Source organism: Carlito syrichta, unplaced genomic scaffold (assembly GCF_000164805.1).
Source record: "Carlito syrichta isolate Samal-C Ts95f unplaced genomic scaffold, Tarsius_syrichta-2.0.1 Scaffold143017, whole genome shotgun sequence".
Taxonomy (NCBI): Eukaryota; Metazoa; Chordata; class Mammalia; order Primates; family Tarsiidae; genus Carlito; species Carlito syrichta.
The window spans coordinates 109,310-127,745 of record NW_007087113.1 but is presented as its reverse complement, the minus strand read 5'-3'; the positions used below and the strand labels follow the sequence as shown (position 1 = coordinate 127,745).

Here is an 18,436-nt window from a genome sequence, read left to right as displayed (position 1 = left end):
GCCCGGCTAATTTTTGATTTATTGTAGAGATGAGGTCTCGCCAAGTTGCCCAGGCGGGTCTCGAACCGGCGGGCTCAGGCAATCCACTCACCTCAGCCTCCCAAAGGCGCGGGATTACAGGCTGAGCCACCAAGCCCAGCTTCCTCCTTCTTTCTATGTCTCCTCATTGTCCCCCGCCCCTCCGTCTCTCTGTTTCTCTCCCTTTCTCTCTGTCTCTTTCTTCTCATCCTCCTCCTCCTCTTCCTCCTCCCTCTCCTTCCACTTTTCTCTGTGGGTTTCTCTTGCTCTCTAGTCCTCTCCCTTGATTGATATCAATTAGGAAGACAGCAGAGTATGTCTAGTTGGTGGCCATAAATGCACGTCCCTAGGCATGCGGTGCTAGTGGTCGGAATGATCTTTGACCTAAGGCTTTGTTCACGCGTGGACGTTTGTCTCGGTCCACGTCAGAGCTTTAGACTGTGGGGGACTGTGGGTCACTCATTCATTCACCAAACATTCATCACATGCCCACGGTATGCAGGCACCCTTCTAGGAGTGGATGTGTTAGTGAGGGAAGCTGTGATGACGAGATGAAGGACAGAGCAGAAATGAAATCCTTGGGACTCCCTGGGCTGTTCTGTCTCCATCGCAACTACTCAGTCGGCTGCTGTTGCCCCAGAGCAGCCAAAGACAAGACACGGAAGGGAATAGGCATGGCCAGGCACCCACCAGGCTTCAGCTTACAAGACCGGTGGCGAGCCCAGGGCTGCGGCTCATGGACCGCCTGCCAGAGATGGTGTTAGAGGGTGGTGACAGTGGGTGACAGTGCAGGAGAAGAAAGCGGTAGGGGCTTGGGGTCGTCAAGGTGAGAGGTTACAGGCCTTCAAACAAGATCTGAAGGAGGCCAGGCACAGTGGCTCATGCCTCTGATCTAAATACTTCAGGCGGCTGAAGCAGGAGGATCGCTTGAGGCCAAGAGTTTGGACCAGCCTGGGCACCATAGCAAGACCCCATCTCTTAAAAAAAATGATAGTCTGGTGTGGTGGTATGCACCTGAAGTCCCAGCTACTCAGAAGGCTGAGGTAGGAGGATCCCTGGAGCCCAGGAGGTCAAGGCTGTGGTAAACTATGATCAAGCCACTGCACTTCAGCCTGAGTGACAGAGCAAGACGCTGTCTCTAAAAAAAGAAAATCTGAAGAAGCAAATTACATGAATGCATTAACTTATCACATGTACCCTGAAAATATGTACATCTATTATGTATTAGTTTTTTAAAATTTAATAAACAGCTGGGCACAGTGGCTCATGCCTGTAATCTTTGGGAGGCTGGGATGGGAGAATTGCTTGAAGCCAGGAGATTGAGACCAGCCTGGACAACCTAGTGGTACTTCGTCTCTATAAAAAAATCAAAAAATGAGCCAGTGTGGTGGCACCTGCCTGGAGTCCCAGCTACTTGGGAGGTGGAGGCAGAAGGATCCCCTGAGCCCAGGAGGTTGAGGTCGCAGTGACCCATGATTGTGCCACTGTACTCCATCCACTGACAGAGTGAGACCCCGACTCAAAAATAAATTAACTAATAAATACGATAAAGGGGGAAAAAAAGAATGGAAGGAAGTGAGGGAAAGCCACAGGAGCATCTCAGGGAAGGGCAGGCCAGGCAGCTGGAACAGCCAGTGCAAAGGCCCTGAGGCAGGAATTCTCCTGGTGCTCTGAGGAGCATTGAGGCTGCCTAGGCGGAAGGGAGGCTGAGGGAGGAAGGGAGCCGCCGGAGGAGGAGAGAAGAGACTTCCTGGCAGGCAGCCTGTACAATTTATCACCCAAACCAGTGCAGTTTTGAGAGTGAAAGGGAAAAAGAGGACTTGCTGTGCTGCCCAGGCTAGTCTTGAACTCCCAGCCTCAAGTAATCCTCCCACCTCCGTCACCCAAGGTGCTGGGATGACAGGCATGAGCCACGGCGTCTGGCCAGACATTTCTGCTCTTCCAGCTCATCCAGACTCTGAATCATTTTGTTAATCATTTTGAAAAGTGATAAACAGGCATGACTTGGTCGCTCGCAGGTGTGAACTGGGACATAGCCCATCCCTTGCGGCCACTGTGAAACTTTGAACTGAGTGGTGTTTGTTTTTCTTTTGTGTGTGTGTGTGTGTGTGTGTGTGTGTGTGTGTGTGTGTGGTTTTGGGGTTTTGGGGTTTGGGGGGGTTTTTTACATCCTATATCCTTTTTCTGAATGAACCAGGCTCAAAAAAAATTAGAGGAAAATGGGCCATAAGACAGAAGGCTCTTAAGGGTTTTGCTGCAACTCAGTCATTAATTCGTTTGATGAGTCTTTATTGAGCACTTACTAAGCACCAGGTGCCACCGGTGCCACCGGCAGTGCTAGGAGGAACTGGTGTCTCCCCTTACCCTTAAGGCTGTCCCCTTACCCTTGAGGTTGTCTTGTTAGAAACTGAAAACACTGTGGCCAGGTGCAGCGGCTCATGCCTGTAATCCCAGCACTTTGGGAGGTGGAGGCGAGAGGCTTGCTTGAGTCTAGGGGTTCGAGACCAGCCTGGGCAACTTGGGAAGGCCTCATCTCTACAATAAACCAAAAAATTAGCCAGGCATGGTGGCACACGCCTGTGGTTCCAGCTACTTGGAAGGCTGAGGCAGAAGGATCGCCGGAGCCCAGCAGGTCACGGCTGTGGTGGACATAATCGTGCCACTACACTCCAACCTGGGGGACAGAGAGACTCTGACTGAAAAAACAAACAAACAAACAAAAACACTGTGCAAGTGCAGAGAGGGGTGAAGTGGAGAACAAATTGGCTTCAAGCAGAATGATACATGAAGGCCCGACCGTGCCATCCACACCCTGTGTGAGCCAAGCAGATTGTGTTGCCTCTCAGCCTCAGTTTCCCTCTCTACCAGGCATGGAGGTTGTGGACCTCAGGGGAGGTGAGAGGTGGGGGATATGCCGTCAGCCCAGAGGGACTCTGCTGATGGGATCATGGTTCCGCCTCCTGATTCTCTGCTCCCAGGAAATAGTCTAATCATTTGGACTTGGGGTAAATACGTTTCCTGTTGTCCGTATTATTTCAATGAAACACCTGCAGGGACCACAGGGTTGAAATGGAATGAGTGTTCACTCGTCAGCTAGTGCTTGGTGAGCACCTGCTGTGTGCCCTGTGCTAATCTCGGTACTGGGGACAAACCGCACAGATCCCAACCTTGAACATCAGGGAGCTGATGTTCATGGCTGTCATTAAATGCATGAGTTGACAAAATGAGTCAGAGTGTGGATGAGCTGGAAAAGCAGAAATGTCTGGCCAGACGCCATGGCTCATGCCTGTCATCCCAGCCCCTTGGGTGACAGAGGTGGGAGAATCACTTGAGACTGGGAGTTCAAGACTAGCCTGGGCAGCATAGCAAGACCCCGTCTCCACAAAAATTAGCCAGGCATGGTGGCATACTCCTGTAGTCCCAGCTACTCAGGAGGCTGAGGCAGGAAGATTACTTGAGTCCTGAAGTTCAAGGCTCACTAAGCTATGATCGTGCCACTGCACGCCAGCCTGGGCCACAAAGCAAGATCCCCACTCTGAAATTATTTTATTTTGCTTTATTTTATTTGAGTTGGAGTCTCACTCTGTCACCCAGGCTGGAGTGCAGTGGCACGATCATGGCTCACTGCAGCCTCAACCTGCTGGGATCAGGCGATCCTTCTGCCTCAACCTCCTGAGTAGCTGAGACTATGGGCATGCAACACCACACTCAACTAATTTTTTTTTGTTTGTTTGTTTTGTAGAGATGAAGTCTTGCTATATTGCCCAGGTTGGTCTCAAACTCCTGGGCTCAAACAGTTCTCCCACCTCAGCCTCCCAAAGTGCTGGGATGACAGGTGTGAGCCACCACATCTGGCTCAAACCATTTTTAAAATTTCCATCTTGATTTCTTCATTGGCCCAATCATTGTTCAAGAGCATGTTGTTGGACTTCCGTGTATCTGTACAGTTTCCAGAGTTCCGGTTGGTGTTGATTTCTAGTTTCATCTCACTGTAGTCTGAGAAGATATGTGATATAGTTTCAATTTTTAAAGATTTGTTGAGTCTCGTTTTGTGGCCTGACAGATGGTCTATCTTGAAGAATGTTCCATGTCCTGGTAAGAAGAATGTATCTTCTCCACCAGCCATACGGGAGACTCTACTCCACCTGCCTCTCGAGACCCATATAAGGATCCATGAGAAAGTGACATTTAAGAAAAATAAGGCTGAACGCAGTGGTTCATGCCTGTAATCCCATCTCTTTGGGAGGCCGAGGTGGGAGGATCGCTTGAGCCCAGGCATTCAACACCAGTCTGGGCAGCATAACAAGACCTTGTTTATACAAAAAAAAAAAAAATTGAAAAATTAGCTGGGCACAGTCGCACATGCCTGTAGTCTCAGCTACTTGAGAGGCTGAGGTGGGAGGATCTCTTGAGGCCAAGAGTTCGAGTCTGCAGTGAGCTATGATTGTGCCACTGCACTCCAGCCTGGGTGACAGAGTGAGACCCCCAACTCAAAAATAAAAAAAGAAAGAAAGAACAACAACAACCTGAAAGAAGTGAAGGATGAACAATAGAGCTCAAGGTGTATCAGTCAGGGCAGTCAGTTATGCCGCAGTAACAAACATCCCCAAAGCCTCCATGGCTTTAACAACAAATGTACTTCCTGCTCACGTGACATGTCTGGTGCAGAAGGGGACTCTGCTCACTGTAGTCACTTGGGACTTAGCAAATCACCTAGAATGTTGACACTTGTGGCCCCAGAGGGTCCCACACTGAAGTTCAATGCTCTGGCCCCAGAATGACACAATGATTTCCGCTCACTCCTCATTGACCACCACTCAGGGGCACGTGGCCCTCTGCCAACCTCAAGGGGAGATCAGAAGGGCCGTCCCGCCATCTCACCAGACATCTTGGGTGGCAGCGCTAACGTGGAATGTTCCAGGCTGCAGAACTCTTTGAGCCTTGGGAATATGAGGTGATCTCCAGAGTGCATCCTTCCCAGCATCCTTAGTGAATTTAACAGGCGAGCAAGCAGTCCTCTCCATCCTCCTGCCTGAATCTAGACTCCTGCGCAGCCCTAGCTTGAACACTAAAGGAGCAGGGACCAGAAGGAAGGTCTGTGCTCCCCGTGGCTGGTAAGTCATCTTAGACCAGCCGCCACATCTCCAGCCTTCCTGCATGTGAAATTCACTTCTCATTTTGCTCCAAAGCAAACCCTGCCCCCCACCCTGGGGAAACCCATCTCCTCAGCGAAAACTGCACCCACCCCTCCACCAGCTTCTCTGTGAATTATTGAATGCAGAGTGCGGAATTCAATCATTGATTTGGTTTGGAAGAGAAAAGGGCAGCAGGCCAGGTGCAGTGGCTCACGCCTGTCATCCCAGCACTTTGGGAGACCGAGGCAGGAGGATTGCTTGGGCCCAGGAATTCAAGACGAGCCTGGGCAACATAGGGAGACCTCGTCTCTACAAAAAAATTTAAAAATTAGCTGGGTGTGGTAGTGCACGCCTATAGTCCTAGCTAGTTGGGAGGTTGAGGCAGAAGGATCACCTGAGCCCAGGAGGTCAAGGCCATGGTGAGCCACTGCACTTCAGCCTGGGCAACAGAGTGAGACTCTGACTCAAAAAAAATAAATTAAGCAGCAGAACCCCAGTTCCCTGGGGAGGAAGGTACATGTAGGTGAGAGTTCAGGAGGAAACTTAGCTTGGGTTTGAGGATGTGGGCTGTGCAGGAAACATGGACCCACCACTTATTCAGTCATTCAACAAACATCATTCATTGGACACCAACTGTATACTAGATGTGCTAGTGGCTGGGAATACCCCTGGGAACCAAAAGGACAAAGCTCCTGTCCTTTGTAGAATAGGCATTCCAACCAGGGAGACAGAGAGGAAGTCAAATAAAAGTCTGTAAGTAGTGCAGTGCAGAGGGAAAAAATAATAGAACAGAAAGAGGAGGACCAAAAATGAGGGGTGCAATTGGAGAGGACCAGCGGGGAAGCCTCCCCTAAGAGGGTGGCATCTGGGCAAAGACCTGAAGCAGGCAAGGGAGGAGCCATGTAGCATTCTTAGGGAAGAGCATTCCAAGCAAGGGGAACAGCCTGTGCAAAGGCCCTGGGGTAGGAGTGTGCTTGGTGTGTCTGAAGAACTGCCAGAAAGTCATGTGGCTAGAACAGAGTGAGTGAGCCTACCAGGAGATAAGGGCAGGGCAGGGAGATGACATGGCTGGGGTCACCGCTGCCGTTTAAGAGCTCGCTGACTGTATTCATTTCCTGTAGTTACCTTAACAAAGTACCAAAAACTGAGTGGCTTAAAAACCACAGGAATGTCTCCTCTCACAGTCCTGGAGGCCAGAAGTCTGACTCCTCTCACGGTTTTGGAGGCTGAGGTGGGAGCATACTCTGTGACCACTGAGGTGTCCGCAGGCCACGCTCCCTCTGTGGCTTGGGATGGGATCTTTTCTTGTTTGTCTCCCAGCTTCTGAGATTTACTGACAATCTTTGGTGTCCCTGGGCTTGTAGACATGTCACCCTGATCTCTGACTTCATGTTTATTTCACATGACCTCCCTCTGGGCAAGGCTGACTCTGTGTCCAGATTCCCCAACCCCACCCCTTTCTTTAATTTATTGTGGAGATGAGGCCTCGCTATGTTGCTCAGGCTGGTCTCGAACTCCTGGGTTCAAGTGGCCAAGATGTCTCCTTTTTATAAAGGCGCCAGACATGTAGGGCGAGGCCCATCTCCCCCACCCCACCCCTGTGACTGACTTCATCTTAACCTGATTATATCTGCAAAGACCCTGTTTCCGATTCCCAAGTACCAGGGCGGTTGGGACATCAATGCGCCTTTGGGGGGACTCACTGCAACCCGCAACAGGGCCATGGGCGCGAGTCTTACCTGGCTCAGCCCGTTTTCCCCCCTGGGAGGATGGGAATGATTATGCATGGCCCCTGGGAGTTCCTGGGAGGATGAACCTCCCACACGGGCTCACACGGGCCAGGCCTCCGCATGTGTCTGTCATGGTGCTGGACAGCCCATCAGGCTCCAGAAGCCCCCTGGGGAGCAGAGTCAGGGACAGACATGGGTCTCCTTGGCAGGATCTGAGCTGGAGGGTCCGACTTGGCCCCGAGGGGCCTCGGCGCTTCCTATTCAATCCCCTCCCTCACCCGGTCCCCACCATCTGAAGTTGCTCCTCTGGATGGCCTAGCCTCTAGTCTGGTGCAGACTTTGCTCACCAGGCTATATTTAGCCCTGAGAAATGGAAACAAGGAGCCCGCGGCCAACGTGGTGCTGGAGGGAGGGGCGCAGAGCCGGCCCTGCCTTCTCTCCAGCCACGTTCTTCCTGCTGACGCTGTTCTTCCCAGAACCTTCCAGAAGTAAAGCGTTGGCACTTTGGGGCTTGCTGGAACAAGGGCATGAGCTAGGGGTTGTCATGTTCACTGTTCCCAGAACCTGTCCGTGACCATGATGGAAGTTAACTTTTTTTCTAAATAAAAAATAGAGGTGAGGTCTTGTTGTGTTGCCCAGGCTGGTCTCGAGCTCCTGGGCTCAAGTGTTCCTCCCACCTTGGCCTCCCAAAGTGCTGGGATGACAGGCATGAGCCACCACACCTGGCCAAAGCTGATTTTTTTTGGTTTGTTTTATTTTCAATTTTTTTTAAGCGTGGCAAAATGACATGACAAGGTTTACCATCTTAAACATTTTAAAAAATATTTCTAAATTGAAAAATGACAATTGCACATATTCGTGGAGTTCATAGTGATGTTTTGAAGCATACGATGTGTCGTGATCAGATCAGGGTAATTAGCATATCCATCATCTCAAATGTTGATCATTTATTTGTTGTGGGGACATTTAATATCCTCCCTGTAGCTATTTGAAGCTATTAATATATTATCGTCATCTTAACCATTGTTAAGGATGCAGTTCTGTGGCATTAAATACATTCACATTGTCATGCAGCCATCAACACCATCGTATCTAGAATCTTCTCAACTTTCCAAACAGAAACTCTGTCCTCATGAAACTCTCACTCCCCAGCCACTTGCACCCGCAGTTCTACTTTCTGTCTCTGTAGCTGGAATGACTCTAGGGCCCTCTCATAAATGGAATCACACTGTATGTTTGCCACCTTATTTCTCTAAATATAATGTCTTCAAGATCCATCCGTGTTGCACCATGTGTCAGAACTTATTTCCTTTATTAGACAAAGTTGACTTAAAAAAACAAACAGCCAGGCACCATGGCTCATGCCTGTGAGCCCAGCCTTTGGGAGGTGGAGGCAAGAGGGATTCGAGACCAGCCTGAGTAACATGGCAAGACCTCATCTCTACAGTGAATCAAAGAATGAGCTGGGTATGGTGGTGCACACCTGTAGTTCCAGCTACTTGGAAGGCTGAAGCAGAAGGATCACCTGAGTCCAACAGGTCGAGGTTGCAGTGGTTGTGAGCGTGCCACTGCATTTCAGCCTGGGCAACAGAGTGAGACTCTGCCTCAAAAAAAAACAAACCAAAAAAAAAGCAGAAAATAAGTAAAAATAAAAAATAAACAAGCAAACAGGGCCGGGTGCAGTGCCCATACCTGTAATCCCAGCAGTTTGAGAGGCCAAGGCGGGAGGATCACTTGAGCCCAGGAGTTCAAGACCATCCTGGGCAACATCATGAGCCCTTGTCTCTATAAACAAATTTGAAAATTATCTGGGTGTGGTGGCACCTGTAGTCCCAGCTACTGAGGACACTGAGGTGGGAGGATCACTTGAATCCAGAAGGTCAAGGCTGTGGTGAGCCATGATCACGCCACTGCGCTCCAGCCTGGGAGACCAAGTGAGACCCTGTCTCAAATAAATAAATAAAAACTTCTAAAAAAAATTAAGTACAATAACCATACAGAAAGCCCCATGGACCATAAGTGAAGAGTGTTGTGAATTTTCATAAACTAAACACACCCGTGCAACCAGCACCCAGGTGAGGAAACAGAACCTTCTCAGCCCCAAAAGTCCCGCTGGGGTCCCCTCCCAGTCACTGCCTCCCCCAGAGGGTACTCCCCTCGGGACTTCAAGCATTATCCACCAGTTTCCCTGTTTTTGTATTTTGCATCAATGGAATCTTAAACATATGCTCTTTCCTGTCTAGATTCTTTTGCTTGACATTAACTTTGTAAGATCTCATGGGGTGGCCTGTGATCGTCATTCATGGCATAATATTTCATTTACATATCCTCTCCCCTGTTGATGGAGATTTGGATCAGCTGCAGTTTGGAGCTCCTGTGGATATCATTGCTGTGAACATTCTTGTGTGTGCCTTTGGTGGAGACAAGTTCACATTCCTATTGAATAACTACCCAGACTCACCATTCAATTGTGTGGTCTTGGATAGGTAGCAACCCAAGAGTGACTGGGTGTTGGTGAAGCTGCATGTAGTCTTGGGCCGCAGAATGACATTTCTGTCAACAATGGACCAGATATATCATGGTGCTCCAATAAGATTATAATACTGTGTTTGGACTTGGTGGCTCAGCCTGTAATCCCAGCATTTTGGGAGGCCAAGGCGAGTGGATTGCCTGAGCCCGTGGGTTCGAGACCAGCCCCGGCGAGACCTCGTCTCTACAATAAATAAATTAACCGGTTGCAGTAGCGTGCGCCTGTAGTTCCAGCTACTTGGAAGGCTGAGGCGGAAGGATCATCTGAGCCCAGCAGATCAACGCTGCGGTGGCCATGAGCGTGCCACTGCACTCCAGCCTGGGCGACTGAGTGAGATTCCAATTTTTTAAAAAAGCTTACAATACCGTGTTTTGACTGTACCTTTTCTATATGTAGCCATGTTTTAGATACACAGATACTTACTGTTATGTTGTGGTTGCAGTTGCCTACAGTATTCAGTACAGTGATATGCTGTGCAGGTTTGTAGTCCAGGAGTTAAAAGGCCCTACCACACGCCTAGGTATGGAGTAGTCTCTGCCATCTTGGTGTGCGTAAATTCACGCTACAATGTTTGTGTGAGGAAATCCCTAATGGCACCTTTCTCAGAACATATTCCCATTGTTAAGCATGACTATAATTGATTCTAGTAGAAACTCTCAACCCATTTTTCTTTTTTTTTTTTTCCTTTTTTTTTGAGTTGGAGTCTCACTCCATCGCCCAGGCTGGAGTGCAGTGGCACGCTCACAGCCACCCAAGTATTGACCTGCTGGGTGCCAGCAGTCCTTCTGCTTCAGCCTTCCAAGTATCCGGAACTACAGGCGTGCACTACCACGCCCAGCTAATTTTTTTATTTATTGCAGAGATGAGGTCTTGCCAAGTCGCCCGGGCTGGTCTCAAACCCACAGACTCAGGCAATCCACTCACCTCAGCCTCCCAAAGTGCTGGGATTACAGACTGAGCCACCAAGCCTGGCCCCCATTTTTCAAAGTGGTTATGCCATGTGTTATGGGTTATACTGTGTCGTTCCCCACCCCCACTATTCATATGTTGCAGTCCTAACCCCCAGTACCTCAGAATGTGACCTTATTTGGAACCGAGGTCACTGCACATGTCATTAGCTAAGATGAAGTCATTAGGGTGGAACCTCATCCAATATGTCTGGTGTCCTTATAAAAAGGGGAAATTCTGGCACAGAAACAGACACACACACACACACAGACAAAATGTCTTGTGAAGAGGAGGCCAGAGATCAGGCTGATACTTCTACAAGCCAAGGATCGTCAAAGATTGACAGCAAGCCACCAGAAACTAGGAGAGTAGAACAGGTTCTCACTTACAACCTTCAGAAGGAACTAATCCTGTTTAGCCCCTTGATCTTTGACTTCTGGCTTCCAGAACTGTAAGACAATAAATGTCTGTTGTTTAAGTCACCCAGTTTGTCATTCTTTGTTGCAGAAGCCACAGGAGACTAATACACCATGCTACTACCCATCCACAGAGAATGAGGGTTCAAGGTGCTCCACAGCCTCCCAAGTTCCCTGGGAGTAATGCCCTCATCCCAAATTCTTTCTCATTTTAGCCTTTCTTCTGGGCAGCTGGTGCTGTATGTGCTTTTCAAGATGAGCTTTTAAAGCCACACCTGGGAGATTCGTATTCCGCAAGTGCCACAGTGATGAACCATTGCAAGCCTCCCCCTACCCTGATGGCTAGAGCCAAGCCTTCCCCTGCACAGAGATTAGGCCCATGGACTCGAGTTCAGCCACCTGGTTCAAATCTCACATCCAGCCCTGCCTAGATCTACTGCTTTGGGCTGGGGATTTTGTCTTTCTGAGCCTCAGTTTCCTTAGTTGTAAAATGTGCATTATGATAACACAGGGACATCATGAGGATTAAATGAGTGACTTAGCCTAGGTAATGTGCTTAAAAGAGTGCCCAGTACACTCCATAAGTGATGGTTTTTCTCATTCTTTCAGCCTCCTCTCTTTCTCTCTCTCTCCCCCTCACTCCCTTTCTCTGTTCTGATTTTCCTCCCCTCCTTTTACTTCCTTTTTGCTACAGTGTTCTGTTCTCTGCTTCAGAAGAGAATGTCTATTGGTGGACTTTGTCCCCCTGAAAAATTGAGCTAGCTACTTCTGGGAACCATTTGTGCTTGACATTAAGGCTGCAGGGAACGGAGCAGGGAAACACTTGAGGAAAAGGTTCACAGCCCTTCCGTCTAGCCTGATGACTTCATGGTCCTGCACCTCCTCTAAGGAGACACCGTGACTGTGTTGGCAGAAGGGAGGGAACCAGGGATTTATTTCTCCGTTTCAGTTTTTCCTTTTCTTCCTGAACCCTGGACTGGGAAACCCTGTTAGGTTTCATGCTGGGTCCCAGGTCCTGTGAAGACTGTGTGGCCAGGAGGAAGCTTTGCTCTTCTAGTGGTACCTCTGGGGTTACCCCACTGGTTGAACCTCATCCCTGCATTTCCCTCTTCAGGCTGCCAGAGCTCCAGGACTCCACAAGCCAAGGACATTTGGGACCGAGCTCCAGAAGAACCGGAGCTCCCCATGTCCCCACTGTCAGGTCCTACCTGAGTCTCACTCAACTCTCACCTGCTTTCCCTCCTCACGCCCTACAGAGCAACGATGCCTCAGGGAACACTTGGAACTGGTTATACTTTATCCCCCTCATCATCATCGGCTCCTTTTTTATGCTGAACCTCGTGCTGGGCGTCCTGTCAGGGTAAGTCTGTGCAGCTCCTCCCAGTCTACCCCTTCCTCTCCCACGTCTCAGGAAGAGGCAGCCTCTTCTCTTGTTCTGGGTCAGCAGACATGGACAGGTGCATAGATGGTGCACTGCTCCAGGGACTCAGTGAGGGGGATCGTGAGGGCTTTACTTTCCATAATTTACATTAAAAAAAATAATCTGGGGCCAGGCACAGCGGCTTATACCTGTAATCCCAACACTTTGGGAGACCAAGGCAGGAGGATGGCTCAAGACCAGGATTCTGAGACCAGCCTAGGCAACATAATGAGACCTTATCTCCACAAAAAAAAATCAAAAAATTAGCCAGGCATGGTGGCGCATGCCTGTAGTCTCAGCTACTTGAGAGACTGAGGTGGAAGAATCGCCTGGGCCTGGGAGGTCAAGGCTGCCATGAACTGTGTTTATGCCATTGCATTCCAGCCTGAGGGACAGTGAGATCCTGACTCAAAAAGCACAGTAATTTGACTGTACTTCTCCCCTGTTTTCCAAATATAAACTCAGAGCATAAAATCAAATATGCATTTTTCTTGACACATGGTCATCTACCCCCAAGATTTGTTGGGTTTGGAGGTTCTTTGTTGTTTTTTGGCTTAATCATAAATGGGCTTCCTTTTTCTTGCCCCAAGAAGTCTAGGGCCTCATACGGTGGCTGTGTGATGCCATCAGCAAACCCAGGTCCTTCCAACTTTCCACTCGGACATCTTCCCCAGAGGCTTCCAATCTCGCGGGTACCGCGTGGTCTCAGGTGGCCACGCCACAGTCCAAACGGGAAGAGGAAGAGGGGAATTGTGAGGGGGCAGGAAGCACCCAGCAGAAACCCTTGGCTTATGACTTGTCGGTCTAGCTTATAAGAGAACTGAGGCTGGGCACAGTGGCTCGAGCCTGTCATCCCAGCATTTTTGGAGGCCGAGGCGAGAGGAATGCCTGAGCCTAGGGGTTCAAGACCAGCCTGGGCAACTTGGCAAGACCTCGTCTCTACAATAAGTCAAAAAAATTAGCCAGACGTGGTGGTGCACACCTGTAGTTCCAGTTACTTGAAAGTTTGAGGCGGAAGGATCACATGAGCCCCAGCAGGTCAAGGCTGCCGTGAGTCATGATCGTGCCACTGCACTCCAGCCTGGGTGACAGAGTGAGACTCAGACTCAAAAAAAATCTTTTTTAAAAAGAGGGTTGAAAGTGTCTCTTAGGCAGGCATATGAAGAGAATGAAACATGATGTGTGCAGCCAGTGGTTGGCACGGCACAGTTCAATGCCTTTGCTTTCTCTGGTCCTGGGTGCAGGTGTTGGGTAATGTGTGGAGGGACGGAGGTACCCACCTTATAATATCCCGTCTTCTCCCAGATCTCCTGACTCCTCCTGTTGAAAATTCCCGATCTCTAGGGACTTCTGAGTCCCCAAACACACAAACACACACACACACACACACACACACATATGCACACATGCATTTTCTAAAATTTCCAAAACAGTCACACCGGGGCTTTTGTTGTACTTCCGCAGGGAGTTTGCCAAAGAGAGGGAGCGGGTGGAAAACCGGAGGGCTTTTCTGAAGCTGAGGCGGCAACAGCAGATTGAACGCGAGCTCAATGGGTACATGGAATGGATCTCAAAAGCAGGTGAGGCCCTTTCATCCCAGAGCCCAGGATGGAGACTCCAGGCCCCGGACTCATGTGTATTCGGGCGTGCTGAAGGGAGAGTCATGACAGGAGGGGAAAGGGAGTCTCAACAGGGAGTCCCAGATTGTATCGACAAGAATCCAGGGTGTGACATTAGGGGCAGGCGCGGTGGCTCACACCTGTCATCTCAGCACTTTGGGAGGATCGCTTGAGCCCAGGAGTTTGAGACCAGCCTGGGCAACATAGTGAGACCCTGTCACTATGAACAGTTTAAAAATTAGCCAAAGGCTGGACTCCATGGCTCAGCATGTCATCCCAGCACTTTGGGAGGCCAAGGCGAGTGGATTGCCTGAGCCTGCAGGTTTGAGACCAGCCTGGGCAACTTGGCGAGACCTCATCTCTACAATAAAAAACAAACAAAAATTAGCCAGGTATACTCCCAGCTACAGGGGAGACTGTAGCTAAGGTGAGAGGATCGCTTTAGCCCAGGAGGTCAAGACCACCCTGGGGAACATAGTGAGACGCCCATCTTTGTTTTTAAAAAAAATTTTTTTTTAATGCAGAGTATATTAAAACTTCTAGGATGAATCCAGAATATGACATCACATAATTGCTGTGTTCTGAAAATCAGACATTGGTTTACATCCTGGCTCTACTACCTTCTAGCAACATACCCCACCTCTCCATGCCTTAGTTTCCTCAGCTGTTACTTGGAGATAATAATAGTACCTACTTCATTGAGCTATTTGAGTATTTAGTAAAATAATCTCAGCAAAGTCACTTTGGGAGATCAGTGACTGACATACAGTAGGCAGATATTTATTTGTTCAGTCATTCAACAAGCACTTATGGGACACCTACTGTGTACCTGGCACAGAGGATATAATAGTGAACAAAACAGATCAAGTTCCTACCCTCAGGGTTCTGTCGTTCTAGTGAGAGAGACAAAAACAAACATGTCACACTAGTTGCTGTCAAATGTAGGAACAAAAGATGAAGCAGGAGACTGAGCAAGGAGGCCCATACCTGTCATCCCGGCATTTCGAGAGGCCAAGGCAGGAGGATTGCTTGAGTCCAGGAGTTCAAGACCAGCCTGGGCCACATAGCGAGACCTGGTCTCTACAAAAAAAAAAATTAAAATAAATTAACTGGATATGGTGACATGTACCTGTAGTCCTAGCCACTTGGGAGGCTGAGGCAGGAGGATCACCTGAGCCCAGGAGTTCAAGACCAGCCTGGGTAACATAGCAAGACCCTCGTCTCTACAAAAAATAAAATTTTTTAAAATTAGCTGGATGTGGTGGCATGCACCTGTAGTCCTAGCCATTCAGGAGGCTGAGGCAGGAGGATCGCCTGAACCCAGAAGGTTGAGGCTGCAGTGAGCCAGGATCGTGCCACTTCACTCCAACCTGGGCAACAGAGTGAGACCTCCAACTCAAAAAATAAAAAAGAAAGTAGGGAGTTGGGGGAGGGGGTAGGGTGTCAGGGAAGGCTTCTCTGAGGAGGCGCCATCTGAGCAGAAACCTGGAGGAAGTGAAGCCAGCAACTGCGGGATGTTCAGGGGAGAGGCGTTCCAGGCAGGGAAACAGGAGGTGCAAAGGCCCTGAGGTAGGAGCATGCTTGAGATGGAGGAAGGAAGCCAGCGTGGCCAGATCAGGGAAGTCAGAGGGGAGGAGGACCCAGAGGTCGTAGGGCTGGATGGCGCTGGGGCTTGGCCATGGCAAGGAGGCTGCTTTTTACTTTACGTGGCGTGGGAATGATGTTGGCTGGGGAGACAGGGTTCGGAGTCAGAAACAACCCAGCAGCACAGTTTTGGTTGACTGAGCTGTCGCCATCAGCCCTGGAGGAGGGGGGTGGCTGGGCAGACCCTCCCACTTCCTGGGCTGGGGAAGCCCACTCCCAGGAGAGCCCCCAGATGCAGGAGCCTGACTGTATGCTCTCCTCCTCAGAAGAGGTGATCCTCGCGGAAGACGACACAGATACAGAACAGAGGCATCCCTTTGATGGTAACTGTTCTGACCCCACTCGGCAGTGGGGCCTGGGCGTTGGGGGCACCTTGGGTGGGGGTTGGGGGAGCAGGGAGCAGGCAGCTTGGTTCTAGGGCTTCTCCAGGGGCTGGATGTCCAGACCCGGGACATGCCAGGAAGAGACATAAAACCGGGTCAGGTTCAGGAAGTTCCAGGGGGTGGTGGGAATCTGCTTCCTGGAGGAATTCCAGGACATCAGGGCAGGGATTTCCGTGCCTGGCCTCCCCTTTGTCTGCTTTTAACATGTGCCCAGCTCTCTTTGCTCTGTGCCTCTGTTTTTCTCATCTGTCAAATGGGCACAGTATACAAGAGGCCCAGCTCATGAATTTGCTCCTGAGGATAATATTGCTTATGGCAAATAGAAGGTCTAGGACTACCTGGCCATGATCAGCACTGTTATTGTTTGCTGAATAAATAATAATCCCACCAAGAAGCCAGTTGGCTGCTGTCACTCATGTCAGAAATGTGGCTGGGGTCGGCAGGTGCAGTGTCTCACACCTGTAATCCCAGCACTTTAAGGGAGGCCAAAGTGGGAGGATCCCTTGAACTCAGGAGTTTGAGACTAGCCTGGGCAGCATAGCAAGACCTCTTCTCACCAAAAAAAAACGTTTAAGTTAGCCAGGCATGGTGACATGTGCCTGTATGTTGGAAGCCAGCCACAGAGGCCCACCTGAACGTTAGAGATCAAGGTGGACTGTGGACCTGAGACCACTAGGATGTGTTCAGGAGCTGTTGACCCATTTCCTCTTCCTTTTTTTTTTTTTGGTATTTAGTACATCCCATTAGAAGGAACTTGGCAGAGTGCTGAAGAGAAGTATTTCTCAGCTCAACACCATGCTTCATGGTTTCATGCCAATAAAATGAAAAAGGGAGCAGGGAATGGGGTCAACAGCTCCCGAACGCATCCTAGTGGTCTCGGGGTCCACGGCCCACCTTGATCCCTAACGTTCAGGTGGGCCTCCGTGGCTGGCTCCCAACACCTGTAGTCTCAACTACTTGGGAGGCTGAAATGGAAGGATTGCTGGAGCCCAGCAGATCAAGGCTGCGGTGGCCGGCAGCGGCCACTGCACTCCAGCCTGGGTGACAGAGTGAGACCCCAACTCAAAAAAAAAAAATGGAAGAAAGAGAGAGAGGGAGGGAGAGAAAGAAAGAAGGAAAGGAAGGAGGGGTGAAAAGAAGGAAAAAAGAAAGAGAGAAATGTGGCTACATAGAGCCATGACTTCGGGTGGGAAATCCCATGAGTTAGAAGGCAGTCCAGAACCCAGGACTGAATTCCAGCAGGCTCCCACCAGGATTCTGCAAACCGCTTGGCTGGGGAGTGTGACTCACTTTCTCTGGATTTCTCGGGAGCACAGACTTGAACTGCTTGTCCCCGAGAAGCCTGAATTGGGAGCAGGGAGCACTGGAGAGTATCCATAGATGCAGTCTGCCCCTCTGCTCCTCAGGAGTTCCCACACCGTTGAGCATCTCAGCAATCCTGGCTGGGCTCCCTAAAGCAGTTTCTTGGGGTTTAGAGATAGGCCAGAGGGCATGTATGCAAGATGATAAGAATAACAAGAACAACCTGGCACAGTGGCTCACGCCTATAATCTCAGCACTTTGGTAGGCAGAGGTGAGAGGATTGCCTGAGCTCAGGGATTCGAGACAACATGGCAAGACCATGTCTCTACAGTAAAAAAATAAAAATAGAAAATTAAAGCTGGGCTCGGTGGCTCAACTTGTAATCCCACGCTTTGGGAGGCTGAGGTGAGTGGATTGCCTGAGCCCACGGGTTCGAGACCCGCCTGGGCAACTTGGCAGGACCTCATCTCTACAATAAACCAAAAAATCAGCCGGGCGTGGTAGCGCATGCCGGTAATTCTGGCTACTTGGGAGGCTGAGGTGGAAGGATCGCCAAAGCCCAGCAGGTCGAGGCTGCAGCGGCCAGGAGCGTGCCACTGCACTCCAGTCTGGGCGACAGAGTGAGACTCCAACTCAAAAAATATATATATATAGAAAATTAGTCGGGCATGGTGGCACATGCCTATAGTTCCAGCTACTTGAAAGACTGAGGCGGAAGGATCACCTGAGCCTAGCCGTCAAGGCTGTGATGGCCATGAGCATGACACTGCACTCCAGCCTGGGTGGCAGAATGAGACTCTAACTCAAAAAAAAGAGAACAAGAACAAACTTTTCATACCCCACGAGAAGTGGTGCTTGTTGCTTGAGGTCTCTCTTCTGCCATGCTAGGAAGCTAGTTAGATGGGATGAAAACTTTGTATGGAAAATCCTGGGAATTCAAAGACAAGAAAGGAACTAAAATGGACGTTTGCTGTTTTGATGGTGAGGGGAGAGGACCCGTGGGGTATCCAAATCTCTTCATTGGAAGCATGCCCCTAGAGAGCCCATAGGGTATAGCCTCACTATTGGGGGAGAATGCCTGCAATCTCAGCCTGCAAAGATGCTACAAGTCGAGGGGAAACGGCATTCAAAAAGAAGTGAGGTTTCTTAGAATTCAACGGCCAGACGTGGTGACTCATGCCTGCAATCCCACTGCTTTGGGAGGCTGAGGTGGGAGGATCACCTGATGCCAGGAGTTTGAGACCAGCCTGGGCAACATAGTGAGACACCCATCTTTTTTTTTTTTTTTTTT

General features: G+C 49.8%; 1 protein-coding gene across 1 annotated transcript in view; it reads left to right on the top strand.

Annotated features, from left to right (window-relative positions):
- Positions 1-18,436, top strand: part of CACNA1A (calcium voltage-gated channel subunit alpha1 A) — a gene marked incomplete at both ends in the record, with an annotated part of 213,447 nt that overhangs the window by 86,405 nt on the left and 108,606 nt on the right. The window contains 3 exons of the mRNA XM_021708598.1: positions 12,034-12,137; positions 13,662-13,777; positions 15,727-15,789. Coding sequence (XP_021564273.1) covers positions 12,034-12,137; positions 13,662-13,777; positions 15,727-15,789 — 283 coding nt within the window. The remainder of the gene's footprint in view (positions 1-12,033; positions 12,138-13,661; positions 13,778-15,726; positions 15,790-18,436) is intronic.